Raw genomic sequence first — 15,055 nt, 5'->3', positions numbered from 1 at the left:
GCTTTATTCACAACAACATCAGGTTAATTTGCGACGCTCAAAACATCCACTGACATGCAACTTTTGCGCAGAAGCATTGAACTATATATATGCTGTGTGAAACAGTCGAAACACTTCCTGAACCCATGACGTGCCAAGCGTAATCAGTGACGTCATTTTACCGGAATTAATCATGCCTCGACACGCGCTTCAGAAATTTCTTCCTGAATTACTCGACACACGCTCCGAAGCCTCGACACGTTACGTCCCATCACTACCGTTCACCGCACAGTGAGGTATCAGCTCACATTCTCCACATTTGGTCATGCAAGGCAAGAGTAAACAACGCACAAAGAGGAAGGCAATTGCGAAGATCGTGGACGTTCATGCCGAGTCAGAACTCCCCTCAAATTTGGAAGATGATGCAGACACCACTTTTGCTGCTGAACTTCCTGATGATTCCTCTTCCTCAAATTCTGATGAAGGTGAGAAAAAGAAGTGGTCGAACTATGCTGGGACATCGGAAATGTTGGCTGCCTTTTTTGAGGTGCTTTGTTTTACAACGCCTGTAGATGAGAAGTGCTAAAGCAATTCGTGAAAGAGAAATCTTAAGATTGCACCATAAATAGCCTAAAATGTTTTTATGAATTGCACGTAATAAAGGCAGGATAGAAAGAAAAAAAATTGATTCCTTTTTATTTTTCCATCTATGTATCAAGGCAACATATTTATTTTTTTAGCGAAACCAAATAAGGAACCACTGAATTAGTGTACTCTTGTGTTATCGGGATTTTCATGCATATACGTAGTAATATATTGGAAAGTAGTATATATATATATATATACTAGGGGTGGGAATCTTTGAATGTCTCACGATTCGATTCAGATTTTTGGGCCTGCGATTCGATTCAGAATCGATTTTCGATTAAGAGTAATTTTTTTATTCAAAATGATTTGATTGACGATGATTTTTGCTTCAATCTATAGATGTTCAAGGAATCGTTAGCGAGTTACTCGCGGCACTTTTATCACTCAAAAGAACGCCTCCACACTGCAATTATTTTTTTTTTTATTGGAATAAGTTAATCGCGACTTTTTCTTTCTACTCTCTAATGTGGCTACAACTTAACAGTGTATTAGACCGCGTGGAACCACACTGCCCCTCAGTGGCTAAACCGGGTACAACATGAACAGCGTTCCAAATAAAGGCACACACAGACAAAGGCAAGAGAGTATAAAATAACTGAAATAAAATTGATTTTGGGACATTTAAAATCGATTCCGAATCGTACTAAATGAGAATCGCGATTCTTATGAGAATAAATTTTGGGGGGCACACCCCTAATATATACATATATAAATAAAATGTTTATGTGATTTGTTTTACAGATAAGCACAGGTTCCAGAAAAATTACAGGACCAGGTTCGTCAAGCGAAGGAGCAAAAAGTCTGGACAGGCAGATGTCAGCCCACAAATCAAGAGACGTGGCAGAGTAACACACAAGGTAGGAGTCAGAGAAAAATTAATATAATATTTACTTTTATTTTTAAAAACTGTATGCATACATTCATTTATATTTTTGTGTTGTAGTTCCCTTCTTCCAAGACCACAACACAATCACATCCACAGCCACCGTCAACTGCCTCTGACGATGATGATTCCATCCCGTCCACCAGCACTGTTCCTGGGAACAAGAGAGCGGAGGAGGGCAGCAGTCAGGCCAGCCCGGATGCTTTGACCATCCATGGGAACGCTGATGAAATGCTTTTAAAGGTGACGCACCTGTACCTGTCTTTGAATGTCTCACAATTCGATTCGATTCAGAATCGATTTTCGATGAAGAACGCTTTTTGATTCAAAATGATTTGATTGACAATGATTTTTGTTTCCATCTATAGATGTGCAAGTAATTGTAATGATCTACTCCAGTCTGACTCGCTAATGCTAACTAGCGCGCCACTTTTATCACTCAAAAGAACGGCTCCACGCTGAAAAAAAAAGACAGTATAAAATAATTTAAATAAAATCGATTTTGGGACATTTAAAATCGATTCTAAATTGCGATTCTTATGAGAATCGATTTTTGGGCACACTCCTGCTAACAACGGTCGTTTGCAACCCATAAGTAAATAACAATGGCAGCGTAAATAAAAAAATAAAAAAACAAACAAACAAAAAAATAATAAATAAAAATACAAAAAATAATAAATAAAAATACAAAAATACAAAAAAAAAAAAAAAAATATATATATATATATATATATATATATATATATATATATATATATATATATAAAATAAAATAAAAACTAGAGCAATGATGATGACATGTCAAATCGGTAAAATTACCGAATGATCAATACTGAGCTCTCCAGAAAAAAAAACAAAAAAAAACAATGGCAGCGTACATCCAAATAAAATTTCTTTTTTTCTTTGCTCAGTATTGTTCATTCCGTAATTTTACCGATGCGATATGTCATCATCATTGCTCTCTTTAAAAAAAAAATATATATATATATATTTTTTCAAATAAAATGTATTAAACTGGAAATTATTTTGAAAAATGAATCTCATATTTATGTTAGTAAGAACCAAATAAATAATATAGAACAAACTTGTCATTACAGTTGGGGTTCCTTTTAACCAAAATATTATATATAAAAAAAGATTTAGACTAGTGGTGTTGCATAGAACATATTGTTGTCAATATATATATATATATTTTTTTGAGGGTGTTGTCTACACTAATGGAAATTGTTATTTTCTGTGTCGTAGATTTTGTCCAGAGCTAACCAAGCTATGCAGCAGATCCCGGGACACAACGCGACGCCCTCGAGCCACGAGGAAGAGGTCAAGAGCTTCGCCCAGTATCTTGCAACTCTCATGATGAAGATTCCACAAGGTCAAGCTTGGAAATCCTACAGCAAACAGTTGCTGGCCCTTACTATGGACTTTGGTAGTAGGCACGACCTTCAGCAGCAGAAACCCAGCCAGCAGCAGTACCTCCTGCTCAACTGCTCAGGAAGTGAATCCCTGACCAGCACGCCAAACACCACCACGACAAGAGACTGAATAGTTTGTGCCACTGTATTCAACTTTATTAATTGTCTATAAAATATCACTCTGACATCATCTGAGTTCATTATGGCTGGAGCGCCATCTAGATCGCATTTTGAAAGTGCATTTCTTTTCTTGACCTGTGAATCGTGCAAAATCATGTAGTTTATGTTAACTCATTCACTGCCATTGACGGCTATAGACGTCAAAAATTCATTTGAACTATTTCTATTTAACATTTTTTCCCACTTTTAACATGAGTATAAAAACCTAGATTTTTTTTATTGTACATTTAGAACAGATATATATATATATATATATATATATATATTTTTTTTTTAATCATTCACTGACATTGACGGCTATAAACATAAAAAAATCATTTAAACTATTTCAATTAGTTTGCCATTTTTTTTCCACTTTTGTTAAAGAGTATGAAAACCTAGAATTTTTTTATAGTACATTTAAAACAGATGGAAAATTTGTGATTAATTGAGTTAACTAACTAGTGAAGTCATGCGATTAATTATAACAAATTTTAATCGCCTGACGCCCCTAATTTTTAATAATCTTTTATTTTTTTAAATCGCGTCAGGTTATTAAAATTTTAATTGTAATTAATTGCATAACTTCAATAGTTAACTCACGATTAATCACAAATTTTAGATCTGTTCTAAATGTACAATATTTTTTTTCTAGGTTTTCATACTCTTAAGAAAAGTGGGGAAAAAATGTTCAACTAATAGAAATAGTTCGCCCCAAATTATTATTTTTTTATTCATTCACTGCCATTGACAGCTATAAACGTCAAAAATTAATTTCAACTATTTCTCTTAAACATTTTTTACACTTTTGTTAGCAAGAGTATGAAAACCTAAATTTTTTATTGTACATTTCGAACAGATATAAAATTTTAAGTGAGTTAACTAGTGAAGTCAAGCGATTAATTACGATTAAAAATGTTAATCGCCTGTCGCCCCTAATTTTTAATAAGCTTTTCTTTTGTGGCAGTGGATGAGTTAATGTGAAATAAATAAACCTCTGCTGCTCACATTTTTTTGTTGATTTATTAAAATGATGATAAACACTAGTTGGAGGGGGCTCCCAACAGACCCTAGAATTGCCTCTGCTAACAATGTCTGACATGATGGTGCAATGGTCAACTATGTAATGCCACAAAAAATCAAAAATGATGTCAGCAGCAAATGGGAAATCTGTGGGAACAATCCTATTGGTTCACATTTACAGCTACAACATCAAAATTTGGGTGAAATATTAATAAAATATAATCAGGGTTGGGAAATGCAAGTCCAGAAAGTTAAAAACCCCGAAACAGTTTGATTTTAGCCACGGGTGCTTCTCCTTAACTGGTAGGTGAACGAGCTCATAGAAGAACCCGTGGCTAAAATCAAACTGTTTCGGGGTTTGTTTTCTCTCTGGGCCGATTTATTAACATGTATTTTAAAATGTCTGCTTTCCAGTGACGGCTCCTTGACGAGTGTCACCAGATCACAACTAGCGGTTGCTATGACGATGATTGTCTCCAGCCTGACCTCCTGCATTTTGTGTACGGGAAAATACAAAATGACACATTTAAATATTAAGATTAAAAAGCAAGCTGCAATTTGACCAAATGAGAGCGAAACACTGAATCTGTCACATTTGTGGCTCATATGAAAAAGTATTTTAGGTGCATTATTTATTTTTTTGCTACATTTGCTGAATCAGGTCAGCGCCCGTGCTTTTGTCTCATACTGCGGAGCTCTTCCGCTGACCCTTCACTTTTGATCATATCAATGACTAAAAGGTCATGTGGTATAGTAATGGCACTAAAAGTTTTGTGAAAAATGGTTTCAAAACACAACGCCCCTCTTTTGATGGCGAGTTGAAAATTGAAACCTGAGCATCCGTACTTCCCTCTCTTCATACCTGCAAACATCTACGTGGGTCCCAAAATACAACCACACATTAGCCCCCCCCCCCCAAAAAAAAAGGTCAGCGCCATTCTCTCTGCTTGGGAGTCTTGAGGCTCAAAGAGAGGATGCAATGACACGCCCCCTCTACTCGTACGGTGCCTCATTTGCATTTGTCCTTCATGGGTGCTTTGGCCTGCGTTCCACTTGCAGCAGTTGGAAGGGCCAACCACAGGCAGAGGAGAATGATCAGGTGACACACGTGCAGGGCCATCGAGCTGCTGCAAGTCGAGGGGTAGGTGTTCCACGAGAGCTCGACGAGACCCAGGATGAGGACCCTAAAATCCCAGCGGGACTGCGTTACGTCATACAGTATATACTTTTGCCATAGTTTTGCGTTGTGACTCACCTGAGCAGATGAGCCATCTTTTTAACTCCGCCGCTCCACAGCAGGTAGGGCAGCGTGTGGAAGTACCACACGTAAAACTGGTAATGCAATGAGCGGCTGAAGCACATGCCGATGAAGTTGGAGGTGAACAGGATGAGCACGGTTTGTGATCGCTTGTTAAGGTCTGACCCAAACGCTTTTTGGGAATGGCCAAACTTTTTCCACTGAGGAAAAAATGTGATGGGGGAAAAAAAAAAAAAAAAGGGCCACTTTACATGATGTTTATGAAACACGCTAAAAAACATTCCAATGGTCTGTAGGCAGTTAGGCATATTGAAAAAAATAATAATAATAAAAAGAAAATCTAAATATCAGCAACATTCAGAACATTTCATGGATAGACGAGGACATTATGATTTTCGTGGGGAACATGAGCTAAAGCATCCTGCTGTCCGTACAAATTTTTCAAGTATGTGTATCTAAAAGCAGTTTGTGGGGTAAAAGCTCTGGAATGGTCTTTGTGTAGAACTGAAAAAGACTAAATATTAACTCATTCACTGCCATAAATTCATTTGAACTATTTTTATTTAACGTTTTTTTTTCTACTTTTGTTAACAAAAGTAAGAGAATCTAGAATTATGGTACATTTAGAACAGATATAAAATGTGCGATTAATTGAGAGTTAACAAGTAAAGTCATGTGATTAATTACAATTTTTTTTTTTTTTTTTAAATTATCACCTGATGCCCCTGATTTTCAATAATCTTTTATTCTTAAAAAAAGAAAAGATTAGAAATTAGGGGCGTCAGGCAATTAATCCCATGACTTCACTAGTTAACTCACGATTAATCGCAAATTTTATATCTGTTCGAAATGTACAATAATTTTTTCCCCTAGGTTTTCATACTCGTGCTAAAAGTAAAATAAATAAAAAAACGTTAAACTACTAGAAATAGTTCAAATGATTTTTTTGACGTCTATAACCGTCAATGGCAGTGAATGAGTTCAGGACATTAAGTATAGATACAAATTGTCATTTATGGTCATGTATGCGGGGCTGGAAAGCTTACTGGTTTAGATGCAATTCATTCTATTTAGATGCAATTTATGTACTGTATTATGAATTATTATTATTATTATTGTATATATGTAATGCACATTGTGTATATGTATGCAATTTTATTTTTCTAAATTTATTTCATTTGATAAGTTTGTGAGTGAAAAAAGTTGTTAGCGGTAATGATTTGGATTGTAAGGAGGCGGTAGGACAAGATAAGCTTTGGCTTCTTTTTGCCCCTTCTCGAACCGAACACTTTGTATGAGCTTTTTTGTTTACTTTTATTGTACTTGCTCGAGATAAACACAGATCAAATCAAATCATCGGTGTCAAAGCAAGAAGTTATTCACATCCGTTTGATTGTTTTTTTTTTGTTTTTTTAATTGTATGATAACTAGTAGTAGCAAGATTCAATGTTGTTGTTTGGCTTTCGGCTTCTAATTTGCAAAATTAAAACAAAGCATACATTAAAAAAATATTTTAAAATAGTGTGCTGGCTTTCAACGTTTTGTTACCTATTGGTGCAGCTTTGTTTAATTTCTAATTAGAAAATGCCACGAATGACCCGCGGGCCTTAGTTTGACAACTTCTCACATGGAGCATTATTCAGTAGGGCCTGTTTTTTTTTTTTTTGCTAAAAATGTTCCTTTCCTAACCGAGAGAGGTGACTCAGATGTATCTAGAGCAGTCATTCTCAAATACGGGTGTGCATGTGACCCGGGGAATTTTTTTTTAAGGGCGAACTAGAATAAAGTGTAATTGGACATCCACTACAGTAGATGGCAGTGGCGCTCACTGTCACAGAGTACACAAGGAGTATTAGCTATACTTACAACAATTTTGTAGACAAATGATACTATTTATACTTGCAGCGTTGAGTTGGTGAGAGGGCACAAAATATTTTCTTCTTACTGAGGGGGCGTAACAAAAAATAATTGCAAAGTACTGCCCTCGAGAAAAAGTTTAAATTCTAAAAATACTTGCCTCAAAGCAACGTTTAACGCACTTAAGCATAAATTAATCCTGACCAACTTTTACAACCGAAAAGGAAATATTTGCATATAATATAAAGTATACGGTATAATAGAAGTAATAGACTTTTAATTTCAAACAGTGCTTTCATTTCCTATGTTGGAAAGGAAGCACTTTTCATCTTGTCCTGAGACACCGATGACATTTTCCACAGAGCTTTAAGAACGGTATTGGAGATATGACTTTTTGTGTGGAGTAAAGCTGACTAGTTACAAACTGTTCAGACTTCCGACACATGTACATGAAGGATATGGTTGGCGGTGTTCTTCTGAGCTGGGACTTTCCTCTTGCCAGGCTCCTTTAAGAGTTCCAATGAGCTTTCTCCGGATCTTAGACGAAAGACAGCCCAATTATTGTACAGTGGTACTTGGAACACAATTCAAAATGCGCCATTGTCCATCGCTAACCTATGATTGCAAAATTTGTATGAAAAACACTTAAATATTAACAATCACGTGTGCAAAAGTACTAGTAAAGTTTACACTTTGCGCTATTTCATAAAATGTTATTTATAAAATTAACTCATTCACTGCCATTGACGGCTATAGATGTCAAAAATTCATTTGAACTATTTCTATTAGTTTAACATTTTTTTCTACTTTTGTTAACAAGAGTATAAAAACCCAGGGAAAAAATTATTATACATTTAAAACAGATTTTTACATTTTTGATTGAGCATGAGTTAACTAGTGAAGTCATGCGATTAATTACGGATTTTTTTTTAATCCCCTGATACTCCTAATTCTTAATAATCTTTTATTCTTTCTTTCTTTTTTTAAATTATTTTTAATAATCTTTTTTATTTTTTTTTAAAGAAAAGATTATTAAAAATTAGGGGCGCCAGGCGATGACATTTCATAATTAATTGCATGACTTCACTAGTTAACTTAATCAATCAATTTATTTCATTATTCTTTTTAAAGAAGAAAAGACAATAAAAAACAATATTCAAATTCCAAGTAAAGCAAAAGAATGAAAGGGGACATTCAAGTAGTTTTGTCTGCCCCTGATAAACTTAAAAACAAAACAAAAAACACAAAAAAAACTCACGATTAATCACAAATTTTATATCTGTTCTAAATGTTCAATACATTTTTTTCCTAGGTTTTCATACTTTTGTTAACAAAAGTGGGAAAAATTTTAAACTAATAGAAATAGCTAAAATGAATTTTTGACGTCTAAAGCCGTCAACGGCAGTGAATGAGTTAAATGACTGATAATTTTAAATCAAGGAAATTTAGAGCATGCTTACATGCGAACCAACAACATTAATCACACAACAGTTATTAAGCTGTCTAAAGTAAAAAAAAAATTTTTTTAAAAAATTAAAAGCTGGATGTCCTCTGTTTACTTGCTTGTTGTATTCAATAGCTAGCTACACGTAGCTAGCTACACAGCGTCGTTCTCCTATCATGCTCCCCTCGCCACATTTATTTGAACAATACACTTGGCTCGAGTTTGTCTCACCTCTTCCAGCGGCGGAGGGCAAAGAGCAGCAGGCTCAGCATGTGAGCTGCCAGCAGGACCAAGTGGAAGTAGCGGTTCAAAAAGAGCCACTCGGGCAGGAAGCGCCAGTTGACGGTCCACTTGAACATAAACTGACGCCCCAGGTCGAACGCGCGACTCATGTAGCCGACGGGATTCTCCAGCAGGAAAGGCAGACCCAGCAAGAGCTGCCGAATCAGCACTGGTTAAAAAATGATACTTGCTAATTGTAAATGTGAGGCAAGTGTACATGATCATTTACCTGTATGCCCGCACATAGACCAAGTTTGGGGATTGTCCTGATTAAGCCAAACTCAGACAGCAGGAGAAAAAGTAGTCCCGGGGCAAACAGGAGCACGTTCATTTTCACAGACACTGCTAAACTGTCAGAAAGAGAGAAAGACTGGACTGTAAATTGAAAATACCCCTAACGTTACAAGTAGGGGTGGCAATCTTTGAATGTCTCACGGTTCGATTCCGATTTTTTGGGTCTGCAATTCGATTCAGAATCGATTTTCGGTTCAGAATGATTTTTGATTCAAAATGATTTGATTGACAGTGATTTTTACTTCAATTTATAGATGTGCAAAGAATCGCTTTTTTGCACATCTATAAATTGAAGCCAATGCTAATTAGCGCGCTACTTTTATCGCTCAAAAGATTGGCTCCACGCTGCAAAAAAACAACTTTTATTGGAATAACTTGATCGTGACTTTTTCCTTCTACTCTCTAATGTGGCTACAACTTAACAGTGTATCAGACCCCGTGGAACCACAGTGCCCCTAAGTGGCCAAATCGAGTACAACATGAACAGCGCTCCCAATAAAGGCACACACAAAGGGCAAGACAGTATAAGATTATTTAAATAAAATCGATTTTGGGACATTTAAAATCGATTCTGAATCATACTAAATGAAAATCGATTTTTTTTGGCACACCCCTAGTTACAAGTAGGCAATACAGGAGGAAATTAATTTAAAGGGGCCCACACTTGCCTGTAAACGGCACAGCCCAGAGACCAGTGTCCATCGATGAAAAGGTTCACAGCTGCAAACAGCAGCATCATGGCCACCGGATCGTTGAACAAACGTAGCACGAAGATGGAGTGGATCCGATAGGAGGCGCAGCACATGAAGAAGAACACATATGGAGGAACCTGGGAAAACAACAGGAACTTCATTAAGAAACATTTTCAATGATAAAGCCGCTCAAAATGGAAAATGTATCTCTATTGACAAGTTTGTCCTGAAAGTCTTTGCAGCTGCTTGAGTGGATGACAAGAACTAGGAGAAGAGAACATTTGATGGCGAAAAACGACTCCATATGTTTGGAAACTTAAGGGTGGATTTTTATAAATCTAGATTGACAGGCTACTGCAGCAAGTATCAAAAGACTCTGGAGCTGGTCCAAAATATTGCAGCTTAAGCGCTGACAAGAATTTGGGGGAACGTAATATGACTGGATTATTCTAACTAATTTTAAAATGCTGCTCTGAACAAGTCTCTAAAGAATCTCAATCTGATTAAGAAGAGGACATCTAGGAAAATGAATACAAAGGAATCCATGCTTTTGAGAGATGACTGGATTACTGTAACTCTATTAACTCATTTGCTCCCAAAAACGTATAAATATGTTCTATTTTAAATGTTTGAAGTGTCCCAAAGACATATTTATACGTTTTTTTTTATGCTAGAGCATACAGAAGGTTTTGATGCAGCTTCTCAACGGCAAAGAACGGTTGAAGAAATGGTAGTTATTACACAAACGGCCAGCAGGTGGCAACAAAACATAGGAAATGAACCAGGACCATGTTGGAAAAAAACAAAACAATTACTCAGAATTCGAAATAGATTTGTGAATAATGATTAAATTGCTATATTCCTAATGTTAATCGCTGCAAAACGAAACAATAGAAATGTACTTTTTTCCTGATGAAAGAAGACACTCTAATCTTTCTTTTCATAGGTTTACTGTTTTTAAGTGTCCAGTAAAGCCAAAATGCAGCTTCTTGAGTGCTGACAAGAACTTTGAGACCACTTGATACTTTTTGTGACCTCTATGATGGCTTATTCCAACATTTTGTGACGAGACTGTTGCAACAAGTGTCCGGTGAGGCCAAAATGCTGCTGCTCAAGTGCCAACAAGAACTTGGAGAAAAGAACACTTGATGCTTTTGTGACCTCTACGTTGGATTAATAGAACTGCTTTATAAAGAAACTGCTCCAAGTGTCCAGCAAAACCAAAAAGCTGCTGCTCAAGTGCCGTCACGAACTTGGAGAAGAGAACATTTGTTGCTGAACTAGCTCATTCTTTTGCATTAACTTTTAACAGGCTGCTCCAGGAAATCTCTAAAGAACCCAGTGCTAGTCCGCAATTATGCTGCTCAAGTGCAAATGAGAACTTGTAGAAATGACACTTGATGCCCAAAAAATATTCCAGGTTTTAAGCCGGATACAATTCTAACTCTACTTTAAAACAATGTTCCAACAAGTCTCCTAGCTGGTCTAAAATGCTACTAAATGAGATCAGCCCTTTCACTCAAACTTACCTTCTTGGTACGGCAGTATATTCTGAAGACCAGAAGCAGCGTGATGAGATAGAACACAGCAAAAACATATTGGCCCAGGCGGACGTTTGTCCCAGAACTGGTGATGTAGTAAAGGGCTGTGAAGATGTACACAAATCCGGCCGGGTACCTGCAAAAACAAAAGAAGCACTCTCTTGATTCTGCATTGTTGCATACATAAAACACTCACAACAGCCCAGTGTGACTTACACCAAGGGGCCAGTGTCCCCTTGAAGCTGGGTGTAGTCATAGGTGCCGTTGATGACTCCCTCCACTTCATCCATGTAAGCCTTCCAGTCGATTTCAGTGTCTGTGGGATAACAGGTTCGTTGTTTTAAGCAAAATACTGTCCTATCCCCCCACCCCACCCCAAATAGATTTTTCAAATGTAAAATATGTGTGTGAACTGAAGAAAGGTTGGAAAGTAGTACCATCTATGAATACCAATGACTTATGGAATATTGTTTCATCATAAACAAACTACTACTGTAGTGATGTCAACATTGTAAACCCAACAGTACAGTAGTGCAGTGATTCTCAAGTGTGGAACCCACAGTGGCACTTGAGCTCCCTCTAGTGTTACAAAAAGAATCACTGAAATAAATGTTTAAACTGTGCATAATATTACAGGGGCTTAGAACTTTTTTTTTTTTAAGCCAGTCCAGAACATTTGTCAGGTATAGTTTAGTCGAATCTAATATACAGTATTATTGACATTTATTCTGTTCGTTTTCAATCATTTCGATTCACATTTCATGTAACTTTTGCATGCAATACATTTTAACTCATTCACTGCCATTGACGGCTATAGATGTAAAAAATAAATAAATAAATAAAATAAAATAAATCATTTGAACTATTTCTATTAGTTTAACATTTTTTTTCCACTTTTGTTAACAAGAGTATGAAAACCTAGAATTTTTTATTGTATATTTAGAACAGATATAAAATCGTGAGTTAACTAGTGAAGTCATGCGATTAATTACGATGACAAATTTTAATCGCCCCTAATTTGTAATAATCTTTTCTTTTTAATCTTTTTGTTTAAGAAAAACATATTTAAAATTAGGTAATCGTAATTAATTGCATGACTTTACTAGAACTCACGATTAAAAAAAATAAAAGATTATTAAAAATTAGGGCTGTCAGGCGATTAAAATTCTTAATTGTAATTATTTGCATGACATCACTAATTAACTTATGAATAATAAATGTTATATCTGTTCTAAATGTGCAATAAAAACTATTTTAGGTTTTCATCCTCTTTTTAACAAAAGTGGGGAATTTTTTTTAAACTAATAGAAATAGTTCAAATGAATAGGCGTCAATGGCAGTGAATGAGTTAATAATGATTATTTAAGTGCAGTTAATTTTAGAGCAGTGTTGATGTTGAAATTGTCTTGAGGTGGTAGGTGTAAAAAGTTTGAGAACCAATGGAGTAATGTACATCAGTCTTCACAATTGGTCAGAAAATGTTTTGGCGTTTAGTTGCCTACTTTGTTTCCATATGTAATCTATTTGTGCCAGCAACATACAGTGACAGGCAGACCAATTAAATGCACTCCTACTAAATAGCAGAAGGAAAAAAAATTACCTGTAACCACCTGTTCCCACTCATAAAACAAAACAATAACTCATTAGTATTTAACTAAACAGGCACATATTTCACACCAAGTAAATTTGTGAATAACTTAAGCTATGGTCATCATTTTTTTCAGTGTATATATACACACTTTTAGGTCATTTTTAGTGGCGTACCTTGAGTTCTTTTTTTTATGTGCCATTGGGGCAATAAACAAAAGTTGGGAAACACTACTGGAATGTAAATAAACATGACGCTTTCTAAGCGGTAATAGTTGAAGCAACCTAGGCAGTTAAAAAAATATATCTATAAGTCCACATTGTAACTCAGCAAGTTAGTGAGCCATGCGTCGGCTGTAAATTTCATTTGACAGGTGGTTGTCCCCGTGTTCGTGCTAGGCTAGCCTTGTAGCATTCAGATACGTCCGTTAAGAGGGCACGGTGCCATAGCATGCTAACTAGCACCGAGCTACTTACATGCCACTTTCTGAATGACCCATACATTGATCCCGATTTCTAAGAGCCACAAGACAGACACCACTAAGAAGGTGTATTCGGTCTTGAAGAGGACTAAATGTTTTTCCTGCCAAAGCGTTTGAAGCGTCGCCCACAGAGGAGACGCGGAGCCGGGAGGCTTTTTCCTTGCTACTCCACCAGCCATTGCTAAGCTAGCTGCAGAGTTGCCACGATACGCTCATGCGCATGTGCAGTCGAGCTTTATCCGTGACGTCATGGTTCAACCTGCGTCACGTGACGCTGAGTACATGTTTAATTTCAGATATCGGTGATACTTTGAGTTATTTTATTTTGCAGGTGATTGTAATAAGTTTTGACACTTTGTGTATTTTATATTCAGTCAAGTATACTTTTTTCTTATTTTTTTAAGAGAGAGGGAGAGCTTTTATTCACAAGGCGAAATCACAGTACTAGCAGTATCCACAATGAAAACAAAACTAATACATAAAAACAAAACTATATACAAGGTGTATGAAGTACATGAAGTACAATGTAATGTTGGACTTACATATACAGGGTAGCATGACCTTAACATGTTTATAAATGTGACAGTAGCTCTTAATGTACTGTAATGAAATAATTATATTATCTACTAGTAAGGTATCAATGTTACAGTATTGTATTCAAAGTTCAAACCCAGCAGTGCAACTGAATAAAATAATAAGCAACATCTAGAGTGATAAAATTGATGGTAACAATATGTTAGAATATCAACAGTAAAAACATGAAATAGTGTAATGATGGGAAAATAAAAAGGTATCAAATAATATGAACATGACTATAAGGAACATGTTCAAATGTATTTTCAAAACAAACATTTTGTGTGTGTGTGTGAGGAAGTCCAAAAAAATGTGACTCCGGCACAAGCAGGCATTGTTTCTGGGCATTGCATCTTAGCCACCAACGCTTTGCTCTCTCTTCAAACAAATGATTTCGATCGCGGGCCGCGAGCATGCTTTTGCCCTGTTTTCTGTGTTGGTTGGTTGGATGGATGGATGGATGGAGGGATGGATGGAAGTGCTTTATTCTGTGTGGTTGGTTGCCTCCGGTGTGCAGCTAGTGCAACAACTGAACAGCAGAGGGACACAGTCCTCTGTCACATACTGCAAATGGAAAACTGCAAAATGCATTTAAAGAGCCCCCGGAGCCTAGGCAGTTGTCAAAATCCAGCTTCTCTTAGTCATCCAGATAAATATTGAAGTTACGTCCTCACTTGTAAATTGAAAATCTGATTATCTGACTAGAATACAACAATTTCTTATTAGTTCCGCAAAGGAATTTTGACATTTCATATCAGCAAGGTTAACCGTAGCAGCACAAAGAAAACTAATGTACATATTTACAACATGGTGTTATTTGCATACTTATTCAACCACCACAGTAATTTTCCATTGTGCTATATAAACATATCTAGACAGTTGTGCTTTTGAAAATAATGTGGGGGACCAAAAAACATGATCGAGGACTAATTCGGGGAACT

At 36.2% G+C, this 15,055-nt stretch overlaps 2 protein-coding genes across 2 annotated transcripts; one reads left to right on the top strand and one right to left on the bottom strand.

Moving 5' to 3' along the window:
- The first annotated feature begins 9 nt into the window (after positions 1-9).
- On the top strand, positions 10-3,801 carry LOC144042911 (uncharacterized). Its single transcript, XM_077555992.1, has 4 exons — positions 10-464; positions 1,369-1,484; positions 1,571-1,753; positions 2,756-3,801. The coding sequence occupies exons 1-4, from the start codon at positions 305-307 to the stop codon at positions 3,050-3,052; spliced, it is 756 nt and encodes a 251-aa protein (XP_077412118.1). The 5' UTR covers positions 10-304; the 3' UTR covers positions 3,053-3,801.
- alg3 (ALG3 alpha-1,3- mannosyltransferase) lies at positions 3,054-13,755 on the bottom strand. The gene is made up of 9 exons (XM_077555991.1): positions 13,537-13,755; positions 11,689-11,788; positions 11,461-11,608; positions 9,908-10,068; positions 9,175-9,295; positions 8,895-9,100; positions 7,681-7,756; positions 5,360-5,505; positions 3,054-5,288 (listed from the first exon to the last, which is right to left on the bottom strand). The coding sequence occupies exons 1-9, from the start codon at positions 13,718-13,720 to the stop codon at positions 5,114-5,116; spliced, it is 1,317 nt and encodes a 438-aa protein (XP_077412117.1). The 5' UTR covers positions 13,721-13,755; the 3' UTR covers positions 3,054-5,113.
- Positions 13,756-15,055: the final 1,300 nt, after the last annotated feature.

This window comes from Vanacampus margaritifer, chromosome 2, assembly GCF_051991255.1.
Source record: "Vanacampus margaritifer isolate UIUO_Vmar chromosome 2, RoL_Vmar_1.0, whole genome shotgun sequence".
NCBI classification, from domain to species: Eukaryota; Metazoa; Chordata; class Actinopteri; order Syngnathiformes; family Syngnathidae; genus Vanacampus; species Vanacampus margaritifer.
This window is presented reverse-complemented; position numbering and strand designations above follow the sequence as displayed.